The sequence below is a fragment of the Mandrillus leucophaeus genome, unplaced genomic scaffold (assembly GCF_000951045.1).
Source record: "Mandrillus leucophaeus isolate KB7577 unplaced genomic scaffold, Mleu.le_1.0 Scaffold772, whole genome shotgun sequence".
NCBI classification, from domain to species: Eukaryota; Metazoa; Chordata; class Mammalia; order Primates; family Cercopithecidae; genus Mandrillus; species Mandrillus leucophaeus.
Window position 1 is genome coordinate 209,000 of NW_012108386.1, and position 25,702 is coordinate 234,701.

Genomic DNA, 25,702 nt, shown 5'->3' on the forward strand with positions numbered 1-25,702 from the left:
CCTAGATACAAATGATGATAAAACAACATCTCCCCAGGGTTGTGGATTTTGTTGGGTTTGGGAAATGCTGGGATCTCTTGATCCTGCAGTGCCTATTATAGAACCCAGTTGCTTGCCAGTTTTCTTTCATCTTTCATCTACTTATAATCTACAGAGCAAGAATGCTGGTGATTATGGACTATATTTGCCAGATTTCTGAATGTAGTCTTGGGCCAAAAGGAATGTGGTAAACCCAAGCACAAAGCTAATAAAAGTAAAGATGGTTAGAGTCCGTTAGAAAGTGTGCATGAAAGAGAGCTTTGTACTCCCCAGTAGCAGACCTGTTCACCCACACCCATGCATCTTGCTGGGGATGGCCTGCACAGAGCAGACAGCATGTTTGGGAGTGTGGGACTCATCTGAATGCTAAGTAAGTAGTAGTTTTGGAACGAATGCAGGTCCCTGTAAGTGAGGACAGATACACGTCCCAGCTGTAATGTGAGAAGATAAACAGGGAGGCAAGCCAAGGATCCCCCAAGGTGTCCCCAAGTCCTGAGGGGCAGAGGGCGGAGCCTCTGAGGACCAGGCAGTCGGCCGCTGCTCTTCTCAAATTAGTCATTGCAGTGTGCTGGGAGGAGGGGAAGACACAGGCAGCATAAACCTGGCAGATCTTCCTGGAGCCTCCATTTTACTTGAAATGTTTTGGGGTGGGGGGTTAAAGGCAACCTTTTGATTGATAAATAATTGAAAACATTGTGTATGAAATTTAATGCAAATATATAATGGTGTAGAATACAACATGTGTAAATGAAATAAATGCAAGGACGTGAACTTCTAAGGTAAAGCTTTGGGTGCCAAAGAAATTTTTCATCCCACTGAATGTCATTTAAGACCACATCTCCATTGACCTGGCTCGCATTCCCAGAATCTGCAGTCATGCTCTTAGGTGACTGTCAGGGATATTTTGGAGGACATTTTTAGAAAGCCGTTGGAGGGGAATCAGACAGGTAACTGAAACTGCTGGTGTGCTTTTAAGAGAAGTTGGAAGAAGAGACATCATTTGTGCAGAGGGTGGTGAATGCATATGCCTGCAGGCTCAGGGCACAGCCTACCCAGCCACATCTAGTAGGGAGTGATGGGAAGTGTGGTAAGATGGAAAAGATCTTGCCATGTGAAAGGTATGATGGGGAAGAAGGAACCAGGCACCACTCAGGTCTAGCTGATTGTTAATGAGTCTTTGGATTTTTCAGGAAAAATTGAATATCTAGATTTCGTGTAAAGTTTCTTTATCTTAAAGCTATCATGGGCCAAGCAAAACACGTCTATTGGTAGCTAGTAGGAGACGATCATTCCCAACTCGACTGATTTGTCAGTCAAGTAAAGGGTTGCATGATGAGCATGCTTAGTTCTGTGCTCCAGAGCTCTCTGTAAATGTGTATTCCTGTTGTTAAGTTTACATGAGATTCTGTAACTCCCAAAAAGTTGGCAAGGTTTATTGGTACGCAGAGGCTTATGTTTAAAGATTCCTGTACTTACATGTCAGAGAAGACTAGGGTTTCACTGTACATTAGCCCAGATTTCACTCCCAGCCTCGGTGTGTGTGTGGCATCAACCTTAGAAAGCCTTGGAGTTCACCTTGCCTGCCACTCCTTCTATTCATTTTGCCTCAGGGGGAAGGTAGCCTCAGTCCTGTTGGGGTCCTGTTATCTGTGGAACCCCTGGAGCCTCTTTGTCCCCCATCCCCAGCCTTAGAGGGAGGACAGGGTTGGATCTGGGTGTTAGCTGACATTAGGTGAGAACTGTGGAATCAATACCCAACCCACCACTCCCTCCTACAGCTCTGTCGGCTTCTCCCAAGTCTTAACAGCTGACTTGGGGCTGCTAAAATCCAGGTCAGAGGGATTACAATTTGCATGGCCTTCTGCCAGTCTGGGCGGTTGGCAGAATGTGGGTCGAGAGAGCTGCGTTGCTGAGTCATCTCTGCTCTAGCTTGCTCATGAGTGAAATGAAGGCTGTCCTTCTCCATGTTCAGGGGCACTGGGGACAAGGCCTGCAGCTCCCATTTGTGGAGGTGCTTCCCGTTGGTTTTAGGATGCAGGCCTGATCCCGTGGCTTAGCCTCCCAGGGTCTGCGTGGCCTGAGCTCTCGGCCTGCTGGCCTCCGCTCCATCACCCCTCCCTTTGGGCTCTGTGCTTCAAAACTAGGGCCTTATTTCAGGGGTGGCGGTGGTGGTGCTGGTATCACTTATTTCTTAGCAGGGGAGCACAATATATTTGTATATTTTTAAAATCAACTTTTAATTTTGGAATAATTTTAGATTTACAGAAAATTTGCAAAGGACATTTGCAAAGCAAATACAGAGTTGCTGTATAACTCAGTTTCCACTAATTTAACAACTTACATTGCCGTGCTGCATTTGCCTAAAAAGGAAACCAGCATTGGTATATTGCTATTAATTGAAATTGCTTTATTTGGATCTCTCCAATTTTTCCATTAATGTCCCTTTTTCTGTTGCAGGATTCAGTCCAGCATGGCATATTGATTTAGGCTTTTTTCGGTTTTGCCAAAACTTCTTGCATCCTACCACCTCACGGTCCATAGAGCATATAATTCTGCCTTTCCCTTAAGTGTTAAGTGTTCTCTTTTTACAACTGTTCTCAACTTAGTGAACTACCTGGGAATTATACCTTCATTCATGGGCCAGATCCTGTCTACATCTCCCTTGACTGTCTTGTAACTCAGGAGATGGCACCACCTCTGCCTTGCTCATGACTGAGTCCTTGGCTTCTAGCACAGGCCAGAGCTGTGGAGTCTGAGTGAGTATCTGTGAGCTGATTGAACAGCTGGGCTCAATAAATCCTTCCTTTTTTTCACTTTTTCTTTTCTTTATTATTATTATTTTTAATTGAGACAGGGTCTCATTCTGTCACCTAGACTGGAGGGCAGTGGTGCAATCACAGCTCACCGCAGCCTTGACCTCTCAGGCTCAGGTGATCCTCCTACCTCAGCCTCCTGAATAGCTGGTATTACAGGCATGTGCCACTACGCCTGGCTCATTTTTGTGTTTTATTTATTTATTTTTTTTGTAGAATTGGGGTTTGCTGTGTTGCCCAGGCTGGTCTCAAACTCCTGGGCTCGAGGGATCCGCCCACCTCAGCCTCCCAAAGTGCTGGTGTGAGCCACTGCACCCAGCCAAATCATTCGTTTTTAAACACAAGAGCTGCAACTCTCCACAAATGATAGATCTGTGAGCTTCCATGGGGCTTGCCAGACAGGGAGCCTTAGGCACAGAGCACGAGCAGGCGATGTTCAGCTCAGTGGATCCCTCTTGAGTCCCGGTGGATGTGTAACCAGTGTGGCCCACAAGCTGTGATTCCAACTACAGTCACGCCTGTGTTATTTTTCTAGTCACACTGGAGTGTAGTCATACCTGTTTTTATCCTAAGGTAAATTCAGCCATACATACTGGGCCAGAAAGAGGGAGGGGGAGAGCAAGCTTCTTCCCTCCTGACTCTGCCTCTGAGTGCCTGCCTCCTGCCACGGGTCAGGTGTGTGCTGCTTTGTCTGGGGTTGGTGGGATCCTGACATCAAGACAGGCCTCCGAGGGGAGAGCACCACGTTCTTGGACCTCACAGAACTGGGGGCTTCAGTGACCCAGTGGGATGCCCCTCCTGTTGAAAGAGTTTTCTTCTCCTAGTGTGGTCTTACCTGTACCCCTTTGAAGAAATAGTGATCACAGGCAACATTGACCATAAGTGACTTTTCCTGTATTCAAAAAGTTTATTTCATTTTTAAATAAACTAATATATGCATATAAATGGAAAGTTTAATAATGTCAGAGCTTAACACAATCTTCCCCATGCCCCACCGTTGTGGTCTGCTTCTCAGAAGAACTACTTTCAACTCTTATTTAGCTGGTTCTTTTACTATTTGCCTCCGAATTTTAAAATAATACGTATACCTTCTAGCTCTTGATTTAACAGTGCTAGACATTATTTAATCTCTCTTCCTCTATCGTCTCAGTATATCTGTTAATATCAGTACCAGAAAAATGTATATAAAATATCTGGTTAAATTCACATTTAGTATTGTCATTATTGTGACTCTGTTTTGCTGACTGTTGAGCTGTGTAGAACACTAAAATTGCGCTTTTATTGGACAACTTTTTTATTTTCCTTGAGTTCAAAATGGCCTCATGGTTTCATTAGCTTAGTTTATTTCAAATGTTCGCCTGAGTTCTGTGGTCTCCACCAACTCTGCGGAAGCCTTCCACAACGCTTTCCAGAGTTAAATGTCAGATTACATTCGTCAGTTTCAGTTTCCCCTCTGGTGAGGTCCTCCCTGAAACCCCCACTCTTCCACGCCAGTTGGAGCTGCGTTCTTTTTGGGAAGACCCAGAAAGAAGTTTTCAGCACATTCCAGTATCAGAAAGACTGTTTTCTTCTTAAGAAAGACTATCTCTTCTCACAAGTTTTTTCATCTGGTGGACACTGTGATGTTGTGACTAACAGCGTTCCCCATTCTGCCTTGGCCCAGAGCCTGGAGCTTAGTGTGGGGCCATCTCCTTCCCCCACCAGCCCTACTGCCCCAAACCATGAAAACCATGCCATTGTGTGCATTTATTTTGTTCCAATTTCATCATATTTTCTTCTTCTTGTGTCGCTTTTGGTCAGCTAAAATCTTTGAAAGAATATGTTTTACAAATTAACACAGAAGAATGCTGGGCCACACATTTACAGCCAGTTGATTTTTGACAAAGGGGCTGAGAACATCCACTAGGGAAAGGACATTGTCTCTTCAATAAAGGGTGCTGGGGAAGCTGTATATCCATATGCAGAAGAATGAAAATAGACTTCTATTTCTTGCCATATACAAAAATCAACTGAAAATCAAACACAGACTTAAATGTAAGACCTGCAGCTATGAAAGTAGTATACTAAAATAAAACTTTGGGGAGATGCTTCAGGACGTTGTTTTGGGCAAAGATTTCTTGGGTAAGGCCTCAAAAGCACAGGCAACCAAAACAAAAATTGACAAATACGATTACATCAAGCTGAAAAGTTTCTGCACAGCAACGAAAGCAATCAGCAGTGAAAAGACAACTCACAGAATGAGAGAAAATATTTGTAGGCTATTCATCTGACATGGGATTAATAACCAGAATATATAAAGAGCTCAAACAACTCAATAGCAAAAAACCAAATAATCTGATTTAAAAATGGACAAATTATTTGAATAGACATTTCTCAAAAAAAAAAAAAAACAAAAAACCTTACAAATGGCCAACAGGTATATGAAAAAATACTCAACACTACTAATCATTAGGGAAATGCAAATCAAAACCGTGAGATATCACCTCATCTCAGTTAAAATGGCGATTATCAAAAAGACTGAAAATAAATGTTGGTGAGGATATGGAGAAAGGGGACTTTTTCAACACTGGTGGTGGGAATGTAAGTTAGTACTATGGAGGCTCTTCAGAAAACTAAGAATATGGAACTACCTTATGATCTAGCAATCCCATTGCCAGGTATTTTAAATGGGCAAAGGATTTGGACACACATTTGTCCAAGGAAGGACATGAGCATATTGAAGCAATATTTGTACTCCCATGTTTGTTACAGCACTGTTAATAGCCAAGATAAGGAATCCACCTAAATGCCATCAATAGATGAACTGATAAGGAAAATGTGGTTTTATATACACAATGAAATATTATAAAGCCATAATAAAGAATGAAATCCTGATAGTTGCAGTAATGTGGATCAACATGGAGAACATTAAGTGATTTGCCAGGCACAGAAAAACAAATATTGCCTGTTCCTTTTTTTTTTTTTTTTTTTTTGAGATGGAGTCTTGCTCTGTCTCCCAGGCTGGAGTGCAATGGCATGATCTCAGCTCACTGCAACCTCTGCCTTTGGGGTTCAAGTGATTCTCCTGCCTCAGCTTCCCAAGTAGCTGGGATTGTAGGCATGCACCACCACAACTGGTTGACTTTGTATTTTTAGTAGAGATGGGCTTTCACCATGTTGGCCAGGCTGGTCGTGGACTCCTGACCTCAAGTGATCTGCCCGCCTCGGCCCCCCAAAGTGCTGGGGTCACAGGCGTGAGCCACCATGCCAGCCTGTCTGTTCTTAATCATATGTGGGAGCTAAAATATTAGATCTCATGAAGGTAATGAAAAGAATAGTGGTTACCAGAGGCTGGGAAGGGTAGTGGGGAGAGGGGGATGGAGAGGGGTTACTTGATGGGCATGAAAATACAGTTAGAAGGAATAAGATGTGGTGTTCGGTAGCACACTAGAGCAACTATAGTTAACAAAAATTATATATTTCAAAATAGCTGGAAGAGAAAATTTGGAATGTTCCCAACACAGGTAGTGATAAATATTAGAGGTGGTAGATATTTCTGTTACTCTGATTCGATCATTACACATTGTATGCTTGGATCAAAGTATCATGTGTAATCCATGAATATGTACTGCTATTAGGAATCCATACAAATTTGTTAAAAAAATACATGCTGGATTTTTCTTATTTTTTTAAACAGCTTTATTGAGTTGTCGTTCACATGCCATTGTCTCACCCATCTACATTGTATGATTCAGTTTTTGATACAATTGCAGGGTTTTTCATCCATCATCACAATCCAATTTTGGAATATTTTGCTCCTAGAAGAAAACTTGTACCATTAGCAGTCACTCCTCATTCTTCCCCGCCCTACCCCAGCTCTGAGGAACCGTTAATCTACTCTCTGTCTCTGTAAATTTACTCTTTCTGGGCATGTCATATAAATGGAATCATATAACATGTGGTCCCTTAGGATAGGCTTCTCTTGTGTTATAGCATGAATCAGTACTTCATTTTCATTGCTAAATAACCAGATACACCACATTTGTTTATCCATTCAGCAGTTGATGGACATTTGGATTGTCTCCACTTTTTGGCTATTGTGAATAATGCTGCTGTGAACATTTTTGTACAGGTCTTTGTGGACATATGTTTTCATTTCTCTTGGATAAATATCTACAAGTGGAATTGCTAAGTTATGTGATGACTGTTTAGCCTTTTGAGGAACTGCTAGACTGATTTTCAAAGCTGCTGCACCATTCTGTTCCCAACAGCAATGTGTGAGGGGTCAAATTGTTCCACATTTCGCCAATACTTGTTATTGTCTGTCTTTTTTTTTCTTTTTTCTTTTCTTTTATTTTATTTATTATTATTATACTTTAAGTTCTAGGGTACATGTGCATAACATGCAGGTTTGTTACATATGTGTACTTGTGCCATGTTGGTGTGCTGCACCCATCAACTCGTCAGCACCCATCAATTCGTCATTTACATCAGGTATAACTCCCAATGCAATCCCTCCCCGCTCCCCCTTCCCCATGATAGGCCCTGGTGTGTGATGTTCCCCAGTGGGTGTGAAGTGGTATTTCACAGTGATTTTTTACTTGTAATTCCCTAATGACTAACGTTATTGAGCTTCTTTTCATTTATTTATTGGCTATTTGCATTATCTTCCTTGGAGAAATGTGTGTCCAAATCCTTTGCCCTTTTAAAAAATGTTTATTAAGATAGAATTTAAATATCATATAATTTATCCACTTAAAGTGTACAATTCTGAGATTTTTCATATATTTACAAAGTTATGCAAGTAGTACCACAATCAAGAATATTTTCATCACCAACAAAGAAACCCTGTACCCACTAGCAGTCACTCCTTTGCCCATGTTTAATGGCTTCTGTTTTTTATATTGAGCGGTAAGACTTTAAACACATTCCTTATCAGCTAGATAATGGGCAAGTTTTTTTTTTTTCCCCATTTCTGTGGGTTGTCTGTTTACTTTCTTTATGGTATTGTTTGCAGCCCAAGAGTTTTAAATTTCATTGTAGTCCACTTTATGTATTTTTTTCTCATTACTTTTGCTTTTGGTGTTGCCTTTTTCCTTGTATTTTAAAATGGTATTTATTTCTGTAAGCCTTCTCAGACCCTTTTTGAGATCTAAGCCAGACATAAAAATAAACAATGCTGTAAAATGGTGGCATCGACTCTGTCTCAGTGTCGTCTTGGCAGCGAATTCAGTAGTAAATTCCCTAAATTGAGGCCGCAGTGGAGGTGAAGACCTGACACTTAGGAGAAGCAGCCTGCAGGTGAATGGCTCTGTGAGGGCAGTGCCCGTGGTGTCTGGAGAAGCCCTGAGTTCATATACATGGAACTTCTGCTCCTTGTGTGTACTGGGCTGGGCACCAGGTGGAGGTCATCCCTTGAAGCTGCTGAGAATAGAAGCACAGCAGTGTTGGTGAAGTTCAGGGGTCTAACCAGGAGGCCTCCCTGAGGGCACGCGGGGTCTCCTCGGCGGACAGTCTGGGCCAATCAAACACAAGGACGGAATGGGAGTTCATTTATTTTTATTTATTTATTTATTTTTGAGACGGAGTCTTGCTCTGTTGCCAGGCTAGAGTGCAGTGGCGAGATCTCAACTCATTGCAACCTCCGCCTCCAGGGTTAAAGTGATTCTTCTGCCTCAGTCTCCCAAGTAGCTGGGACTACAGGCACACACCGCCACACCCAGCTAATTTTTGTATTTTTAGTAGAGTCGGGGTTTCACCATGTTGGCCAGGATGGTCTCGATCTCTTGACCTCGTGATCTGCCCTCCTCGGCCTCCCAAAGTGCTGGGATTATAGGCACGAGCCACCGCGCTTGACTGGGAGTTCATTTATTTTATGAGCTAAACAGACATAAGTTAGCTAGCCAGGAAAGTTCGCCAACATTTATACCATCATTTCTGCGAGAAAATGAGCCCTAAATTTTAAACCATCCCTAAGTTGGGGATTGTCTGTCTTAATTCATGAGTGTTCTTCTTGCTGTTTCCTTATTTGGGAGGCTGTGTGTGTGTGTGCACTTTTATGTTGTGTGCAAATATGCGTGTATGTGTGTATACATAACATGTTTATCCATTGAGCCCTGGTTCCTGTCCATATAGTTGGTTCAGCAACCACTTACTGAGCCTGCCTGTGGCCACCTCTGTCCCAGGTCCACACAGGAAGGCAGTCTCCCTTCAGCACACCACCTCCAGAGGGACTCAGCTCCATCGTGTCAGGGGCTGTTGAGCTCACAGCGGGGCTGATGATCCCGTTGTGAATTATTCACATCATTTATTTCCTTCCCTTTCAGTCTCACACGTGTCCCTTTAACAGCTCATTAGTTTTGTTTTAAGGACAGGCAGGGAGAGAGGAATGGGGAGAAGCTGAATTCAGTTTGGTTGAATCTTTGTGGTAAAGGGGTGAATACCAACTGGAATGGAATTCTTAAATCATCTGGGGATTTCATGTGTTGATCTTGTTCCTGATTCTCATAGATAATTGATTTGGTGGTTTTAAGTTTTTAAATACAATGAGTGCACGTACATTTTTTTGGAGGGGGACGGAGTTTCGCTCTTGTTGCCCAGGCTGGAGTGCAATGGCATGATCTTGGCTCACTGCAACCTCTGCCTCCCGGGTTCAAGCGATTCTCCTGCCTCAGCCTCCCAAGTAGCTGGGATTACAGGGGTGTGCCACCATGCCCGGCTAATTTTTATATTTTTAGTAGAGGCGGGGGTTTCACCATGTTGGCCAGGCTGGTCTTGAACTCTGACCTCAGGTATCTGCCTGCCTCGGCCTCACAACGTGCTGGGATTACAGGTGTGAGCCACCGTGCCCACCCCTCCCCCCTTTTTAAAGGAATGAAACAAAAAGGAATGAAGCCTTTCCCTCCGCAATACCTTCTCAACCCTAGACCCTCAGCAGAGAAAGAGGCTTACCTCTCTAATAAGTTTCTTGTGTAACTCTTACTTTATTATTTGTTTGTATACCCAAATAATGGGTTAAAAATACACAGATGGGATCATATTATACACAGTGTTCTGCATCTTGTTTCTCCTTTTTTCTTAAGAAATGTTGCTTGGAGATGTTTCCTCAGCGGCAGCTCAAACCCACAGCATTCCCCTTGGAGTTACAAAGTGTTCCTTTATAGGAATGGCCATGACTCATTTTAATCCGCCCTCTCTTGATGAACAGCTAAGTAGTTTGTAGCTGTTTCTGCCGTTACACACAATGCTCGGTAAAACTCTTGGGTGTCTGTCTTCTGTGCTCTTGCAAGTTTGTATAGATGGACTATTATGTTTGTCATTAAACCATGTAAAGCAGTTTACAGTAATCCTCAGCTGGACTGGAATCCTCAGTCTTCGGACCATAGGGTTGTTCTTTTGTGTGGTTTGTGTAGCCTGGCAGGAAGGGCTTGTGTTTAGATTTTGAGAGGACATTTGAGCATCAAGTTAGCAAAGAACGTAAACATTGTTCATTTCAGGAATAAGTCTGAGTAAGATGTTGGATTTATTCTTTGCAGCTTCATAATGCTTTGCATACTGGAAGGACTATGGCTGCATCTTCACCTGGGCCTAGAGAAGGACCAGAGAGTGTAGCTCAGTTGCAGAAGAGAGTTCCCAAGTGCGGACTGATAAGGGATAGCGTTTGCAAATTGCTTCTCAGGGTGGTTTGTAGCAAAATAGACTGACTTTGCAACACTTCATATTCCAGAAACACTTCTGCAATGAGAGCAGTCTCTAGAGGGGATCAGCAGGAGAAGTTCTCCACTACTTCAGCTGGTGAAAGAGGTGTCTTGAAGCTATAAGGTGGGAGAGGCAGAGGGCAGCTTAGTGTGGTCGGGCCAGGCTGGACAGGCAGTGTTTGGGTCTGGGCCTGTGAGCCTAGTGGGGGCTCCCGGGGCCTCCTCGCCAGCTGGTGGAGAGGAATGGCAGGTGGGCAGGAAAAGGCCCAGATTCACACTGGCCTCTGTCTCTGCCTGGCAGGGCCACTTGGCACTTAGTAAGTGGTTTGGGGGAGAATGAACTTTTGTGGGCAGTTCCCCCTTTCATGGGTTTGGAGTAGTGGAAGTTGGAGGGGAAGTGGGGCCTGTGGGAAGTGCATGCTCCTTGGTGGCCTGGGCCTGGAGGCCAGACCCGCTTTTCACACTGTCACAAATGCTGGCTTCTTGAATCCTTGTAGCGTCCTCCATGGTAGATGTTCTCACCACTCAACAGAGGAGGATACTGCGGGCTCTGCGGGCACCAGAGTTTATTTATGTGTGCTCCGTATTGGAGGGCTGCGTGTGACCCAGCAGTGACAGGACTGTGGGCTACTGGCTGGAGAGGAGGTGCGCTGCCTGCATCCTTCTGCCTAGCGGAGCACGAAGGACAGGCTCACATGCTCAGGTGCTTGCTTGGTTGGTGGTTCAGTTTGCTGTGAAGCCTGGCCCAGAGTTTGGGCTTCAGTTCTGGGAAAGAAGAGCATGGGGGGCAGTCATGTGTTACCTCCAGAAGGCTGGAGCACAAAGTTAGTTGTCTGACTTGTCGGCCTCTGCTTGCTCCAGAGCCAGAGGTTGGGGCAGAGTGCCAGCTGAGGTGTGTGAGAGATGCCAGTGAGATGCCTGCTTGGCTTCCCAGATGTTGCTGCACACCCTGGGTGTTTGGGGTACAAAATAGGTGTGTTCAGCTGAAGGAAGTGGACACAGGCCTGGCTGGGACAGGACAGGGTCAGTGCTGGCGGGACGAAGGGCAGAGCCTTCCACTCAGGCACAGCCCAGGGTCAGGGAATTAGATGAGTCAGGTCGAGAGATCCTGGAGTCGCCATCTGCATTGCGTTTCTCATCAGAAAATGTCTGGCCCCTTCCCAAAGCCCCTTCCTTAATCCTCTCAACCTCTCAGACATGACATGAAGTCTCAGGTTTTGTGGCGAGGCAGGCCCCACCTTCCCCTGGTGGTGCCTCAAGAGCTCTGCATTTCATGCTGTCTGGCTGCTGTTCTGTTCACTGTCTCTTGCATTCCTGGGCACTTACATTGAATGCCCTACTGAGTGAGGCTGGGTGCCTGCCTCAACCAGACTGGGTACGGTACGCCCTTCTGTGTGGCAAATGCGCTGTCTGAGCCAAGATCAGCATGCTGCCCCTGTGGTCACACTCCGTGCCTGGGCCGTGCTCCTTGGTGTGAACACGAGTTGTTTTTATATCAGTGTCATTTTTCATTCCCGCCGCGTGCCATGTGCTCTGCCCTCATTCTATCCCATCTTCCTCTGGGAAAATGTTTTGAGAGACACAATGAAGTTCTCTTTGTCTCCCTCAGCATGTTGTGCTCCTAAGTTCTCTATCCTCCAGGTGGTAAATCTGAGGTTTTTTGTTTTGTTTTGAGATGGAGTCTCACTCTCACCCAGGCCGCAGTGCAGTGGTGTGATCTTGGCTCACTGCAACCTCTGCCTCCAGGGTTTAAGCAATTCCCCTGCCTCAGCCTCCTGAGTAGCTGGGATTACAGGGTGCCTGCCACCACGCCCGGCTCATTTTTGTATTTTTAGTAGAGACGGAGTTTCACGATGTTGGCCAGGTTGGTCTGGAACTCCTGACCTCAGGTGATCTGCCCGCCTTGGCCTCACAAAGTGCTGGGATTACAGGCGTGAGCCATCACACCCAGCCTTGCCTGAGTTTTAATCAGCCTATGTAAGGCAGTCAGGGCCAGTCTCCACACTTCAGGGTGTGTAGTCAAATTCAAGTACAACTCTTTTTTTTTTTTTTTTTTTTTGAGACGGAGTCTCGCTCTGTCGCCCAGGCTGGAGTGCAGTGGCTGGATCTCAGCTCACTGCAAACTCCGCCTCCTGGGTTTACGCCATTCTCCTGCCTCAGCCTCCCGAGCCTCTGGGACTACAGGTGCCTGCCACCTCACCCGGCTAGTTTTTTGTATTTTTTAGTAGAGACGAGGTTTCACCGTGTTAGCCAGAATGGTCTCAATCTCCTGACCTCGTGATCCGCCCGTCTCGGCCTCCCAAAGTGCTGGGATTACAGGCTTGAGCCTCAAGTACAACTCTTGAACAGGCAGAGGAGGAAATGGATATATGAGCATTTCCACCAGAGGTTTCCTGAACACTTGGCCTAGGTTAGACACTGGGGCCAACAGGGTGGCCGAGGCAGGGCCCTTACTCCTCAGGAGCTCCTGAAGACCCAGCCCTGCAGGAGGAGGCAGGGCCCTGAGTGCATGATCCTAGTTTGGCACAGAGCGTGAGGCAGGTGTAGGAAAGAGTCGGTCGTCATCAGGGAAAGAACATGGCCTTTGGAAATAGCCTCAGACCTGCCATGGGTTGGTGTCTGCCTGCCCATTCTCTGCACAGAGGGACAGTGCCCCTGACCACATGCTGGGATGGCAGACACAGGGCTAAGCATGTCTGCTGGCTGAGGGCAGCCCGCTCCCTCCCATGGTCTCATTAGAACCAAATAAGTTCATGGAAGGGAAGATTCCTTGTAAGCTGAAGTGTTGAGAGTTAAATTTAATCAGAGCCCCAAGGGGAAAACTAAAAACTCACCTTCTGGAAGTCTCAAAAATTTTCATCCAAGGGACACTGAGGCTGAGGCTTCGTTAGTGGAAACTGAAGAAGTGTATTCCAGATGGACGCAAATAGACCTAGGCTTTTCTGGAGGCGCACGGATGGAAATGGCTGCGGGGTGGGGGACTGGGAGGAGCGGCAGAGACAGGAAGAACTGATGGCATGGGGGGTGGCCAAGCCAGAAGGACACTCCCTGGGGTCTGTATTTCACCCTCGGTGAGGCAGCAGGGTTTCCAGGGGGAGCCTGCCCCAGTGCCCTCGAGCTCTCTGAGCTTTGCCCTGCTCAATCAGCCCCACTCTTTTCCTTGTTTGTGTAATGAAGCCCACTGAAGATAAAATTGCATTCAGAAGAAAGGAACTTGTGACGTCAAGGGGAAGCAAAGAGAAACCCACAGTGAATGGGGAGCCCCTGGAGATTTTCTAGCAGGAATTGGTGTGCTGTGTGCCCTCCTTTCCTATTCTCTTTGACAGGGCACTGCATAGCCCCCTGAGCTTTGTCAGGTCTGCTGAGAAGTTTAGGGGCAGGTACAGTGTCAGGAGCCCCCCAGCCAGGCCCTGGCACTAGAGGCCATGCGGCCAGGCTTGGATGTGGCAGTGGTCTTGGGACAGGTGCTGCAGACTCTACCACTCTTCAACTGTGTCTTCCTGTTCTCCTCTTCTCCCATCAGCAAGCTCACCCCCTGATTTTTGATGCCAGCAAGGCTGGCCTTCTTGATGGCGTGGCAGGAATGTCCTGAGGAGAGACAAGGCTTGATGACCAGGTGGAGGGAGTGGGAAGACAGGAGGCACTGGGGACAGCATGTGGCTGGGGTGAGCTAATGGGTGGTGGTACTTTCCCCAAAGTCCAGAGCACTGGGTGGGAGCAGCGCTCAGCTCTAGAGATGTCTGGTGTGAGGTTCTTCTGGGCATCTGGCAGAGATCCCAAGTGGCAGCTGGCAGAGGGCCCCCAGCTCAGGGTGGACCCTGCATGGCGTTGTATGCTGGTGGTCTTTTGTGGGCAGGACACCTGCAAGAGGGCTACAGCTGGAGAAATGGGTGGGGAAGAGTGGCTGTTGACAGCTCCCTGGGCCCAGACAGAATTGAGTCAGAATTAGGCAAATTGCAGAGCGAGCTCAAAAGCAGAAACCCAGTTGGGGGAAAGTACTGAGCCCAGCTCTAAATGACTAATGCAGAAATGATGTTAAGTTTACCTCCAATCAGAGTGAAACTTTGGGCGGCCCCGCTCCCTACACTCAGCTGCCCTCCAGGGGAAGTGAGAATTGGCCCGAGCCACAGGTGACCATGACAGGACCTTGCACTAGCTGAGAGACCCCAGGGTTTCGGAAATACGAGAATTAAAGCAAGAGATGGATTATCTTTTGACAGCCGGTTGCCCCCAGTGAAATTTAGATATTTTAACTAAGCCTAAGGAATGTCTGTCTATTAAGTGTTTGTAGAAATTTCTGTCATCTGCTTGCACTTGCTGTTTTACTCTGCTACATTCTTTTGTCTCTCCATCTCCTTAAAAAAAAAAAAAAAAAGCTACATGAAATGATTTCTTTCACGGATTTTAACAAGCCAGGACACAGTGACAGCTATTAGAAATTATAGCTGACAGGGCTGGGAGACAGCTATACAGTTTGCTGGTAACCTTGCACAAATGAGTTGTTTTGGGTGGAAAAACTGTTGCTTATTTACAACACTGAGGCAGAGTTGTTACTTTTGGACCTGAGTTTTGCCATCCTCCTTCCTGTGGGTGTTTTCACTCATCTACCTCCCTAACCACCCACCACACCCTGGGTACGAGAAAAGGTAAGAAGAAAAGACTGGGAGTCAGAGGATATGAAAGGACTGAAGATTTTCTAATACACAGATGCTGCTGTGGGGCATCACGTGGAACTGACTCTCTTTCTCCTCAGATTTGCTGTAACAGCTTAGTCCCTTAACATTTATAATAAATCAGTTCATGACAAGAAATAGAAAGTCAGCCTCCCTTGCTGGTCTCCCTGATGGGGACTTTCCTTTGGTGGGTAGTATGGTTATTTGAGTTAGCAGAGGCCCTCCCATCTGAAGAAACTGAGACTCAGGGGAGTTTCCAGGCAGTGATACCCTAGGTCCGGAAGGTACCCTGATGTGGTATCCCACATAGCTGCTTCCTCTTTCGTGGTTAAAAGCAGATGGTAGACAGCACAGTCAACCACGGTCATCTCTGAGGCTGATTCACAGCAGGCAGGTTTTTTTTGTTTGTTTGTTTGTTTTCTTGGCACAGGGAAATCTAAATGAGAGAAGAAATATATTATGAGTGATGGCTCTGGAAGCTGCTTGTGGGTGGACAGTGGTGCCCTTCCTGAGTGGGGAAGGCAGGAGCATCTCTGCTGCTGTCCTTGGGCACTGCCTTTTAAGAGCACCACACTGCCCCTTGGATGCACCCACATACAACACTGAGTGACTGACCTCCATCCTCACTGGTCTGACCTGGAGGCAGCTGACTGAACCAGCTTTTAGGAGGCACTCATGTGAGTTTGTGTTAAACAGAAATGATTGAGTTGATTGGGTTCAGGAGAGAGACAGAACTGGCATCGAAATCACCTTCCTGGCACATATGTTCTCAGTCCTCCTGGTTTTAGCTTAGGCCTCCACACCACCAGAGACTCCCTGAAGATTTTCTAATACACAGATGCTGCTGTGGGGCATCACGTGGAACTGACTCTCTTTCTCCCTAAATTTGCTGTAACAGCTTATTTCCTTAACATTTATAATAAATCAATTCATGACAAGAAATAGAAAGTCTTCTAAGCACAAGAAATTGCTTTTTGACTCCAGGTTAGATATTACCAGATTTAATGAAAATGCGCATTACCAGAATTGAGGGGGTGTGAAATTTGGTAGTAGTGAAAAGGAATGACAGAAGTACACGTGGCAGTGCTTCCTAGTACCTTCCTGGGAAGAGAATGCTGACAGGGTGTGCCATAAGTCATGAAAACTTCCATGGAAAGGGGAGGAAGCTCCCTCAGATTGCTTTGAGCTGTATTTTTCCACACCAGGGTATCATTTCCAAGCTGGTGGTTGTAACTAGTGTAGTTTCTAAACTTCTGGGGTATTTTTTTTTTTTCCTGATTCATTTTGGATCACAGGTTCCATATTCTCACTCTTCATAGAGACATAAAAGTAGGTTGTAGAGAATGTTAACTGCATCTTTAGGTTGAGCTTTACTTGACCATGATTCTCAAGAATAAACCCACACAGCACACAATGTAACGACTTAGCAGGGGCCTCCTAGAATAGTGGGCATGTGCCAGGTGGTTCGTATGTGCTGTTTCATGTAAACCTCAAGGCAAGACAGAAATACCCCTCTGCATTCTGTAGACAAAGAACCAAAGCTTAGAGACCTTTGGTGACCTGACCATGGTTAGATCACTGTTCAGGCCCGGAAGCAGGCATGCAGCAGGTGCTGTGTGTGTTTATTTTAGTAAGTCACATTGTCTTTAAATGTGGGTAATACCATCATTTATTCAGCCTTTAGTCAGATTTTAGTCACATCTCAGCTTTTCAATTTCTTGTGCTCTTTACAGTTAGAATCTAGACTTACAGAAATATATGTCATCAGAGAATCCAACACATTTTTGTTCTAAAATAGAAGTCAAATAGGTAGGGTAGTACACAACCTGAGTGCGAAAATCCTTATGCATTTTTTGGCATTTTGCTTTTGAAGCTGCTCCACTTATTAATCTTTCTGGGCATTTCTGTCAGCGAAAGGTAAGAAGTTGATATTTTCTCTTAAGTGTGGTGGTTGAGTTTTGGATCTGCTGGCCAAGATTTAGGCCCAACTGGAGGAGAGTAGTCTTTTGGTACTTATCTCAGTTATTTCATTTTGGGGGCACAGTAGTTGGAAACAACAAGCCTGTTACTCTTCTCAGTCATGTATGAGATTGTCAAAGCCGGGTGCCCAAATCATAGATTAGGAGGTAGCAGAGCTGATCTGTTGACTTTTTTTTCATAATGTTATTCTTGCACTCTGCAATTACATCAAAAAAAGACAGCTTTTTCTGGGCGCGGTGACTCATGCCTGTAATCATAGCACTTTGGGAGGCTGAGGCGGGCGGATCCCCTGAGGTCAGGAGTTCAAGACCAGCCTGGCCAACAGGGCGCAACCCCGTCTCTACTAAAAATACAAAAAAATTAGTCAGGTGTGGTGGTGCATGCCTGTAATCCCAGCTACTCAGGAGACTGGGGCAAGAGAAGCGCTTGAACCCAGGAGGCAGAGGTTGCTGTGAGCCAAGATTGCACCACTGCCCTCTAGCGTGGGTAACAGAGCGAGACTCCCTCTCAAGATAAGATAAGATAAAATAAAATAAATAAAATACCTTTCTGGATTAGGCCTTTAAGGAGAGCATTCAAAGGTTTGGTCCTGTTCATAGATTTTGTTGGAATTGAGCCCATAACAAAGGATGATCATATTCATTTATTGCCAGCAGATAACAGTAGCACTGATATTTCCATCTGTTATCGCTGCTTTCAAGCCATTCTAATGAAGTCTCCCAGTCATCAGTTTTTTGAATGAATGATGTTTTTTGGCATTTGGAAAATTTGTCACGTGAACACTTTTGGCTGCAGGCCTTACATTCATTTTATATAGTTCTGTGCCTAAAATGGCACCTGTAAGTATTTTTGGCAGCTAAAAAGTCATTTCTGAGAGTGAAAGGATGCTTCATGGTTTGCACCCTGGTGGGCTTTGGGCTCCTTGATTTTGCTCCTTTCCTTTCTCTTGTGGTTTGTTCGTGGTGGGCTGGCCATACTGATTGCAGAGACAGTCTCCTTAGCAAAGCTGCTGGGCACACTTGTGTTTGATTTCTGCTCCTGGAGATGTAGTAATTGACAGTGTTGAGAGTTGAGGAACGCTGAAAGGTAGAATTCCTAATAACTCATAAAAGGTTATTTTGGGGGCATGGAGATAGGGTCTTTCATGTGGATTCAGTCATTTTAGTTTTCTTCTATACAGCAAAAGAATGCCTACAATAAATCTCATTCCAGTTCCATGCGCATGATGTGACAGATATTCCAAAGGGTGGATCGTGGATTATGATGACACAGAAAACTGCAGCTTCTAGACATTACCACAGAAAGCACACAGACTTTGGAAACCAACAGACCTGAAGTCAAATACCGACTTTCAGCTTGCTCCTGTGTCACCTTTGCAAGTCAGTTCACCTCTCTGAGACCTTAGTTTCCTCATTTGTAAACCACCTAATTCTCAGGGTTGTTACGATGTTAAGTGAGATTTCACATGAAAAACACCTGTTGGATCACAGGCATTCCATGTATGGCAGCCACTGGTTTTTGCCTTCTCATTGAGCTGGAATAAAAAGAGTCTCTACATCATTGGTCATAAGGGAAATACCAATTAAAATCACGATGAGATACCAGTACAGTACCAGATGGCTAATACCAAAAAACAGATAATAAGTGTTAGTGACGATGTGGAGAGACTGGAGCCCTCTTAGATTGTTGATGGGAATGTAAAGTAGTGCAGCTGCTTTCAAAATAGTTTGACGATCTCTCAACAAGTTATGTAAGGAGTTACTGTGTGACCTGACAGTTCCACTCCAGGTCTTGGAGTGGAATGTACGTACCCATTCCACTTTTCTTGGTGTGTACCCAAGAAGTTAAGACATCTGTCCATGCAAGGACCTGTATACAAATGGATATAGCAGCATTATTGATAGCAGCCAAAATGCAGTATCAACCCAGATATCCATGAGCTGGTGAATGGATAAACAAAATGTGGTGCCTTCATAGAATGGAATATTGTTCAACACTAGAAAGGAATGAATTGCTGGTATGTGCAGCAACATGCAATCCAGACATAAGAGACTGTAAGTTGTATGATTTTCTTTAATTGAACCATATAGCAAAGGCAAGACTATGGATAAAGATAGAAAGCAGATCAGTATTGCCTGGGGGCTGGGGTAGGAGTTGGAATTGACTACAGAACAACATGAGGGAACTCTCTGAAGTGAAGGAAAGGTTCTGAAGCTGGATTGGGGTGGTGGAGGCACAGCTATATACATTTCCTAAAACTCATCAAACTGTGTCTTGAAAATGAGTGATTTTATAGTGTATAAACTAAAGCTAAGTAAATTGAGCTGGAACTTGGATCACCTGATCCAAGTATCATAAAATGTGATTTATATTGATAATTATGTTTTAAAAGATAGCATAGTTTTCAGAATGCTTGTTTTCAGTGGACATGAGTGGGAGCTCCTGGGTGCACATGTGTGTTGGGTCTTGCAGCGAATCCAGTCCTTTGCACTCATTGAGGACTTTTTTTTTTTTTTTTTTTTTGGGAGATGGAATGTCTCTCTGTCACCCAGGCCAGAGTAGAGTGGCCCCATCTCAGCTCACTGCAACCTCTGCCTCCCAGGTTCAAGCGATTCTCCTGCCTCAGCCTCCCAAGTAACTGAGACTACAGGCAAGCACCACCACACCCGGCTAATTTTTTGTATTTCTAGTAGAGAATGGGGTTTCACTGTGTTAGCCAGGATGGTCTCGATCTCCTGACGTTGTGATCTGCCAGCCTTGGCCTCCCAAAGTGTTGGGATTATAGGCATAAGCCACTGCGTCCGGCCCATTGAGGATTCTTATGTGTCCCTTGTCTCTTGCCACAACAGCCTCTATCATCAGAATTGAAGGCTTCAGTAGAGAGATATTTTAAAAAGAAATCGCACCATCCAAATATAACACTGTGAATTTAGGCTTATGCTGTTACATTCATTCTTCTATGAATATGTTTATTTTTACATTGTTGAAATTAAATATATATAATGTGTTTAAATTAACTATATGAAATGAACATTTTCCATGATAAACTTTCTATGAATACAGCTTTAATTGCTGACTCTGTATTTGTTTGAGTACACCCTTTCTAGCCTTGTATATTATTTCACAAACTTTATCTGTTAATTTTTATTTCGTTCCTAGCTGGAGAATGTTCTTTCTTGTTAACAGTTATATTTTCTTATTTTAAATATTTTTCTTTTCTTTTTTTTTTTTTTTTTTTTTTTTTTTTTGAGACAGAGCTTGCTCTGTTGCCTGGGCTGGAGTACAGTGGTGCGATCTCAGCTCACTGCAACCTCCGCTTCCCGGGTTCAAGTGATTTTTCCTGCCTCAGCCTCCCGAGCAGCTGGGATTACAGGCATGCGCCACCATGCCCAGCTAATTTTTGTATTTTTAGTACAGATGGGGTTTTACCATGTTGGCCAGGCTGGTTTAAATGTCTTTTCATATCCAGTTTTCACTTCTTTTTTGGGTACTAAGTGGTCTGCATTTTAAAGTAAAATTTAATAGAGATTTAAAAATAAAATGTACAAGTTCTGTACAGAAAACTTGGAGACTGACTGACAGAATGTATAGTGGAAAACAATCATCTCTAGTACCAAGTAGAACATAATTAGTTGTCAGTATTTCGGTACATGGCTTTCCATATTATTTTCTGTTTCCCAAAAAACCATCTCTAGTACCAAGTAAAACATAATTAGTTGTCAGTATTTTGGTACATGGCTTTCCATATTATTTTCTGTTTCCTATAATGTATAACAAAAAATAGAATTCTAGATGTACTACTTTATTGATCTTTTTATCTTAGCAAAATATTCCTAATTATGTTTGTCTACATTCTGATAGTAAATACCTACAAATACATCTTTTGGATGTCTTATAATTTTGTTAGCAAAACCCATTTTGAAAATGTTGGTTATTTCTAGTTTTTTAAATAACATTTGTTCTCAGTTGTTTAAACTTGCTGAAATTACGTACATTTTCAAGATTTTTTATATATATTGAAAAATTGTCTTCTTGAGACATTTTGTTTTCCCAACAGAATTATGTGATTTTTTTTTCCCCCTCATGCCCTTGTCTACAAAGGGTACTATGGGATTTTTTTTATTACCAATTTGATGGGTTAAAAACCATACTATGGTGATTTATATTTGGTTATTAATGAATATTGTCTGTTAAAATAGGTTTATTGGCCTTTTGTGTTTCTTTGAAAAATTTCCATATCACTTTTATTTTTTTTCCTGTTGGAATTTTTCTTTTTCTCATTGAATCACGTAAAGTCTTTATTGTTTAAAGATATCAGCCCTATTATATTTAGATAGTTTCCTTTGCCTCTACCTTTTAAGTTTGGTTACTGATCAATTTTCACCTGCTGAGGATGAGGCTTTTTACCTACTGGAATGAGGGGCCGTGAGGAGGTCTCCTCCCCTGTCCTTCTGTTGAACACAAAAGTAGGTAAAGCAGACCAGCTGTTCAGAGTCTGGGAGAGTTGACAGAATTTCCCCCGGGATCTGTGGTTGGGATTCGTTTAAGGTTTACAGCCTGCATCCCCAGAATCTCCACGATAATGCCTCATCTCTGATTGTTATTTGCTGGCCGTGTATGAATTTCAGGTGTGGTTTCTTCTATAGGACAGGGGATCTTTTATTTCTGTTATTTTCTTAAGAGTTTATCTGCTTTCTTCCCTCTAAGAAATGGTGCTTGTGAGAAACCTCATACTCTCATCTCTAAAAAATCAAGTTTTCTTGGAGATAAGACATTCCTGAGAAACAGAATGTCCATAAACCTGGGGATTAAGTAATTAGCATTAAGGGAACTGATTGAAATTCCAGTACAGGAATTTAAAGCATGGTCGGTCCTATTTATTAATTGAAATTCAGAGACCTTGAGATAATTGCCTGTCATTGCCTGCATAGATTTTTCTCTGTGCATTGAGCAGGCTACCCCTTGCCCTCTGCTTCTGTCCCTGGTCCTGAGCATCAAGCCTGCCAGCATCCGCGAGGCTCCCTTTGTTCTCAGCCTGTGCGGAGTGTAACGAGCCCACTCTAATTGGGCTTGAGCTGAAAGCAGCTGGGATCTCATTGCCTGTGTGTCAAGTTCAGCTTTTGATGAATGCAAAAGCAGTGCGAGGCACAGCAGGGGGCCCCTCCCTTTTGAAAAAGACGGAATCCTTGGGCTGATCTTCCTTGGGGCCGTCCCACCATCCTGAAGCAAACCCTGGACTTCTGGCCCGGGACAGACTGTTGACCAAAGCCGTTGCCGCGATAAGTAACATAAGGATCCTTACTTTCCAGAGGTCAGTGTGACGAGTCCTGTCAGTGAGCTGCTGGTTTGCAAGTTTGTCTGCTATTTATCTAAGGATCTCACCTTATCCCCTGAACTTAACAAAAGCAGAACAGGTGGAATTTAGGTAAAATCCATGTTGTTTTGGATCTTTGACCCTGCTCTCCACTCCCTCATGTCCCAGAGTCATAAGCTTCAGTTCCTACCAAGTCAGCTGTGCCTGCCTATGGTGTGGCTCTGTTTTAGCCTGGGATAGAAAAGGGAGAAGCACTCATCATCAGTGGTGTCCTGCGTCCTTCCTCACTCAGTGCACAGGGAGGAGTAATTTATGTTACTATGAGGATTACTAGTGGAGATCAGCAAGGGTTTATTCTCTGGGGCTTATTTAGATCCTGCCTAAATAGGGATAACTATATTTGGGATGGCTGAACTACATCTATAGATACACTAGTCCTTGAACCACAGGCGTCCAGAGTCCATCCTGAGCAGAGACGTCTTTTAGGCCTCTCCAGTGTGAAACGTAGATGCCATCAAGGGAGTTGCTGCTGAAGGTTTCCTCGTGAGCCCACACCTTCTGCTGTGTTCATAGTTTGTAAGTTGTATGTTACTGTTTTCATGAGCTCTTCAAGAAGCATGTGGCTCTATGTATTGTCTCTGCTGTGCACATGGAGGGAGTATCCCACAGGCACTCAGGCAGGGCTGCTGTTTTCCCAGAGCCCAGGACAGCTTCCTGAACACTGAGGATGCCTGCTAGGTAACAGAAAGCAGTCGACCTCTCCTCACACACACAATTTCTGTTTCCAGAGATGGTTGGTCCTTAAGAAATCATGGTGAAGTATCTTCGCAAAATGGGTAGACTGACTTTTCCAGAGTGGGCATAAAACCTGGAAATTCACTTTTTCCCCCGTTAGTTTCCATACATTTTAAGGTTTTTTTTTTTTTTTTTTTTAGAGAGGTTTGTTCCTTTTAGGGAGATTTTGGAAAACTAAATACTGTACACATGTAAGGCATTACATATTTAGAATCTTTGTTCTCAAGAGGTTTGGAAGCATTGCTTCTGCTTAGATGATAGAAGACCACGTAAGATGAGCCTTGGAAGTTGTTTGTTCCAGAGAAGACACAGTTAGGGACAGAGGTGCTAGCTGGTGTGGGATGAGGAAACGATGCCCTAGTCTGGCCAGGCATTTCAATGCATTCAATCTCAGTTTCTTCATAAAGCAGGGAAGAGAGTCCATACTCTTACAAATGAGGAGACTGAGACCCAGACTGGCTGGTGGCGTGACTGGCAGGTTGCAGTCAGGTTCAGAACCCAGAGCTCTGGTTCTTTAGCTCCTCCTTTCCCTGTGGCTTCCCCTTTGCCCGATGACTCTGGTGCTTCCGTGTGACCCAACACGGGGCCTTCTTTCTGCCTCCTCCCACTTGCTTGTGAGGCCACATCTGCGTACCTGCTGGTGGTTCGGAGTACTCTGAAGATACCTCTTACTTGTCCCTGGCAAACTCCCCTTTGACCACAGTTCCAGCTGTCTGGCTTTGTCCTGAGTCCTGGTGCTGATGCTGGATTTGGAGTTTGGACTTGGTAGGCGGAGACTGCCTTTCTCATCAGACTTCGACTTGGCAGCACCCGTCTCAACTGTGGGCTCCTCGGGCAGGCGTGTGCCTCTCCACCTCCTGGTCTCCATTCCCATCACAAGGCTGCGTCCTCCTGGATTGGACAGGCTGACTCTGACACCTGGTGTTCAGTTAGCAAGCATTTGTTGAAGGAAAGGCTCAACTACAACTTATCAGGACTTCTGAGTCCTCATTTTGGCATTTTTCAGTTGAATAATGAGACCTGTGACTTTGCGTTCTTCATATTATCTGACCATCAAATGGAATCATGCCCTGCATTAACTGTAGTGAGATAGTGTATGTCTGTATTATTACGATGTTGGTATTCCTCAGGAGAAAGCTACTACAAAAGTCCAGCTACCAAAAACAGTGAAGCAGTTTCCAGGATATTAGCAAATTTCAAACACAATAATTTCAACAGCAACAAAATGGAACTATAGCTTAATGCAAGGTAACTCTGTTTAAAGGTACTTTATGTTTCAAGATTTGTAGCCTTAATATTTTCTTAAGAACAGTTTTTGTAAAGGAACAAACTGGGGTTAAATTTTTCAAAATGTTTTTTTTGTGTAGCTTAATGAGAGACGATAAAAGGTTACTAGCAAGTAACTGAGCAAGAGTAACCAACAAGTAGGCAGCTGTGAAGTTAGGGAATATCCTAGAAAAACGTGGGAAGAAGAGTAGGATGGAAATGATGCCCTTCACCCAGAAGGGCCCCCAGAAGAGTGCGTGTCTGTGCGAGTCTCCTGTGAACACTGACCTCACGGGCATCTACCCTGCTTAGTTGTCCCTGTTGTCCCTGGCCTAAAGGGGACATGTGTGATCATGTCACAATAGTCTTTTATAAATCTTTTCAGCTGAGAAGTGATTTTAAAAAATACTTTCTACTTTATTATCTGAATATGAAAAAACATTTCAAAAGTCAAACTATGTAAAAAGATATACTCAGATGAATTTGGCTCTTGTCCCTGTCTTTTCCACTCCACTCCACCCACCCCCCACAGGTAAGCATTTTCATTAGTTTTTACAGAGACAGATCTCTAAATTTAAAACATTTTGTTTAAGAAGTGAGCATTGCAGTCTGGGCCATATATTGCGTGGTCTTCAGTATGTCTGAAGAACAAAGAGAAGTTTAGAAGTTTTATAAAAAGGAGAAATGTAAGGGATTTTTTGAAAGAGAGTTGTTCATTGGCACTAAATAAAGTTTTGGGGAGCTGGCAAGCCTTCTCTGGTGTGTGATGGGGCTGGGTAAGCTAGTCTGAGAGTCAGGGCAGGCAGTTTCAGCAGCCAGGCTTGCCAAGAATAACTTTTTGGAGCAGTGCTACGTGCCCTGAGTGCTTTGCCCCTCTGGCCTTGACTCTGTTAGTTGGGTATGACAAGAATGACCCAGTTGTTGTGATCAATTTTGACACTATCCTTCCTGTGATTTTTTTTGAAAAAAAAATTATTGGTATATAATAATTGTACATATTTATGGGATACATGTGATGTTTTGATGTGTGCAAACTATGAGTCTTTTTGTATAAAGCAGGCCAAATGTACATGTTTCCTTTTGCATCAAGGATGGCATACTGGACGTATGTTTTTGTTTTTGCGTATGCTTTTTCACTAACACCAT

General features: G+C 44.2%; 1 protein-coding gene across 5 annotated transcripts in view; it reads left to right on the plus strand.

Moving 5' to 3' along the window:
* VOPP1 (vesicular, overexpressed in cancer, prosurvival protein 1) overlaps positions 1–25,702 on the plus strand; it is a 104,234-nt gene that overhangs the window by 22,571 nt on the left and 55,961 nt on the right. The window contains exon 1 of one of the 5 annotated variants that reach the window (XM_011966769.1): positions 10,072–10,119. The exons of 3 other annotated variants lie outside the window; for them this stretch is intronic. In XM_011966769.1, the coding sequence (XP_011822159.1) occupies positions 10,075–10,119 (45 nt within the window). In that variant the 5' untranslated portion in view covers positions 10,072–10,074. Of the gene's footprint in view, positions 1–10,071; positions 10,120–11,016; positions 11,232–25,702 lie in introns of those variants that run through there. One more of the 5 variants, XR_001004536.1, reaches the window with a different exon arrangement.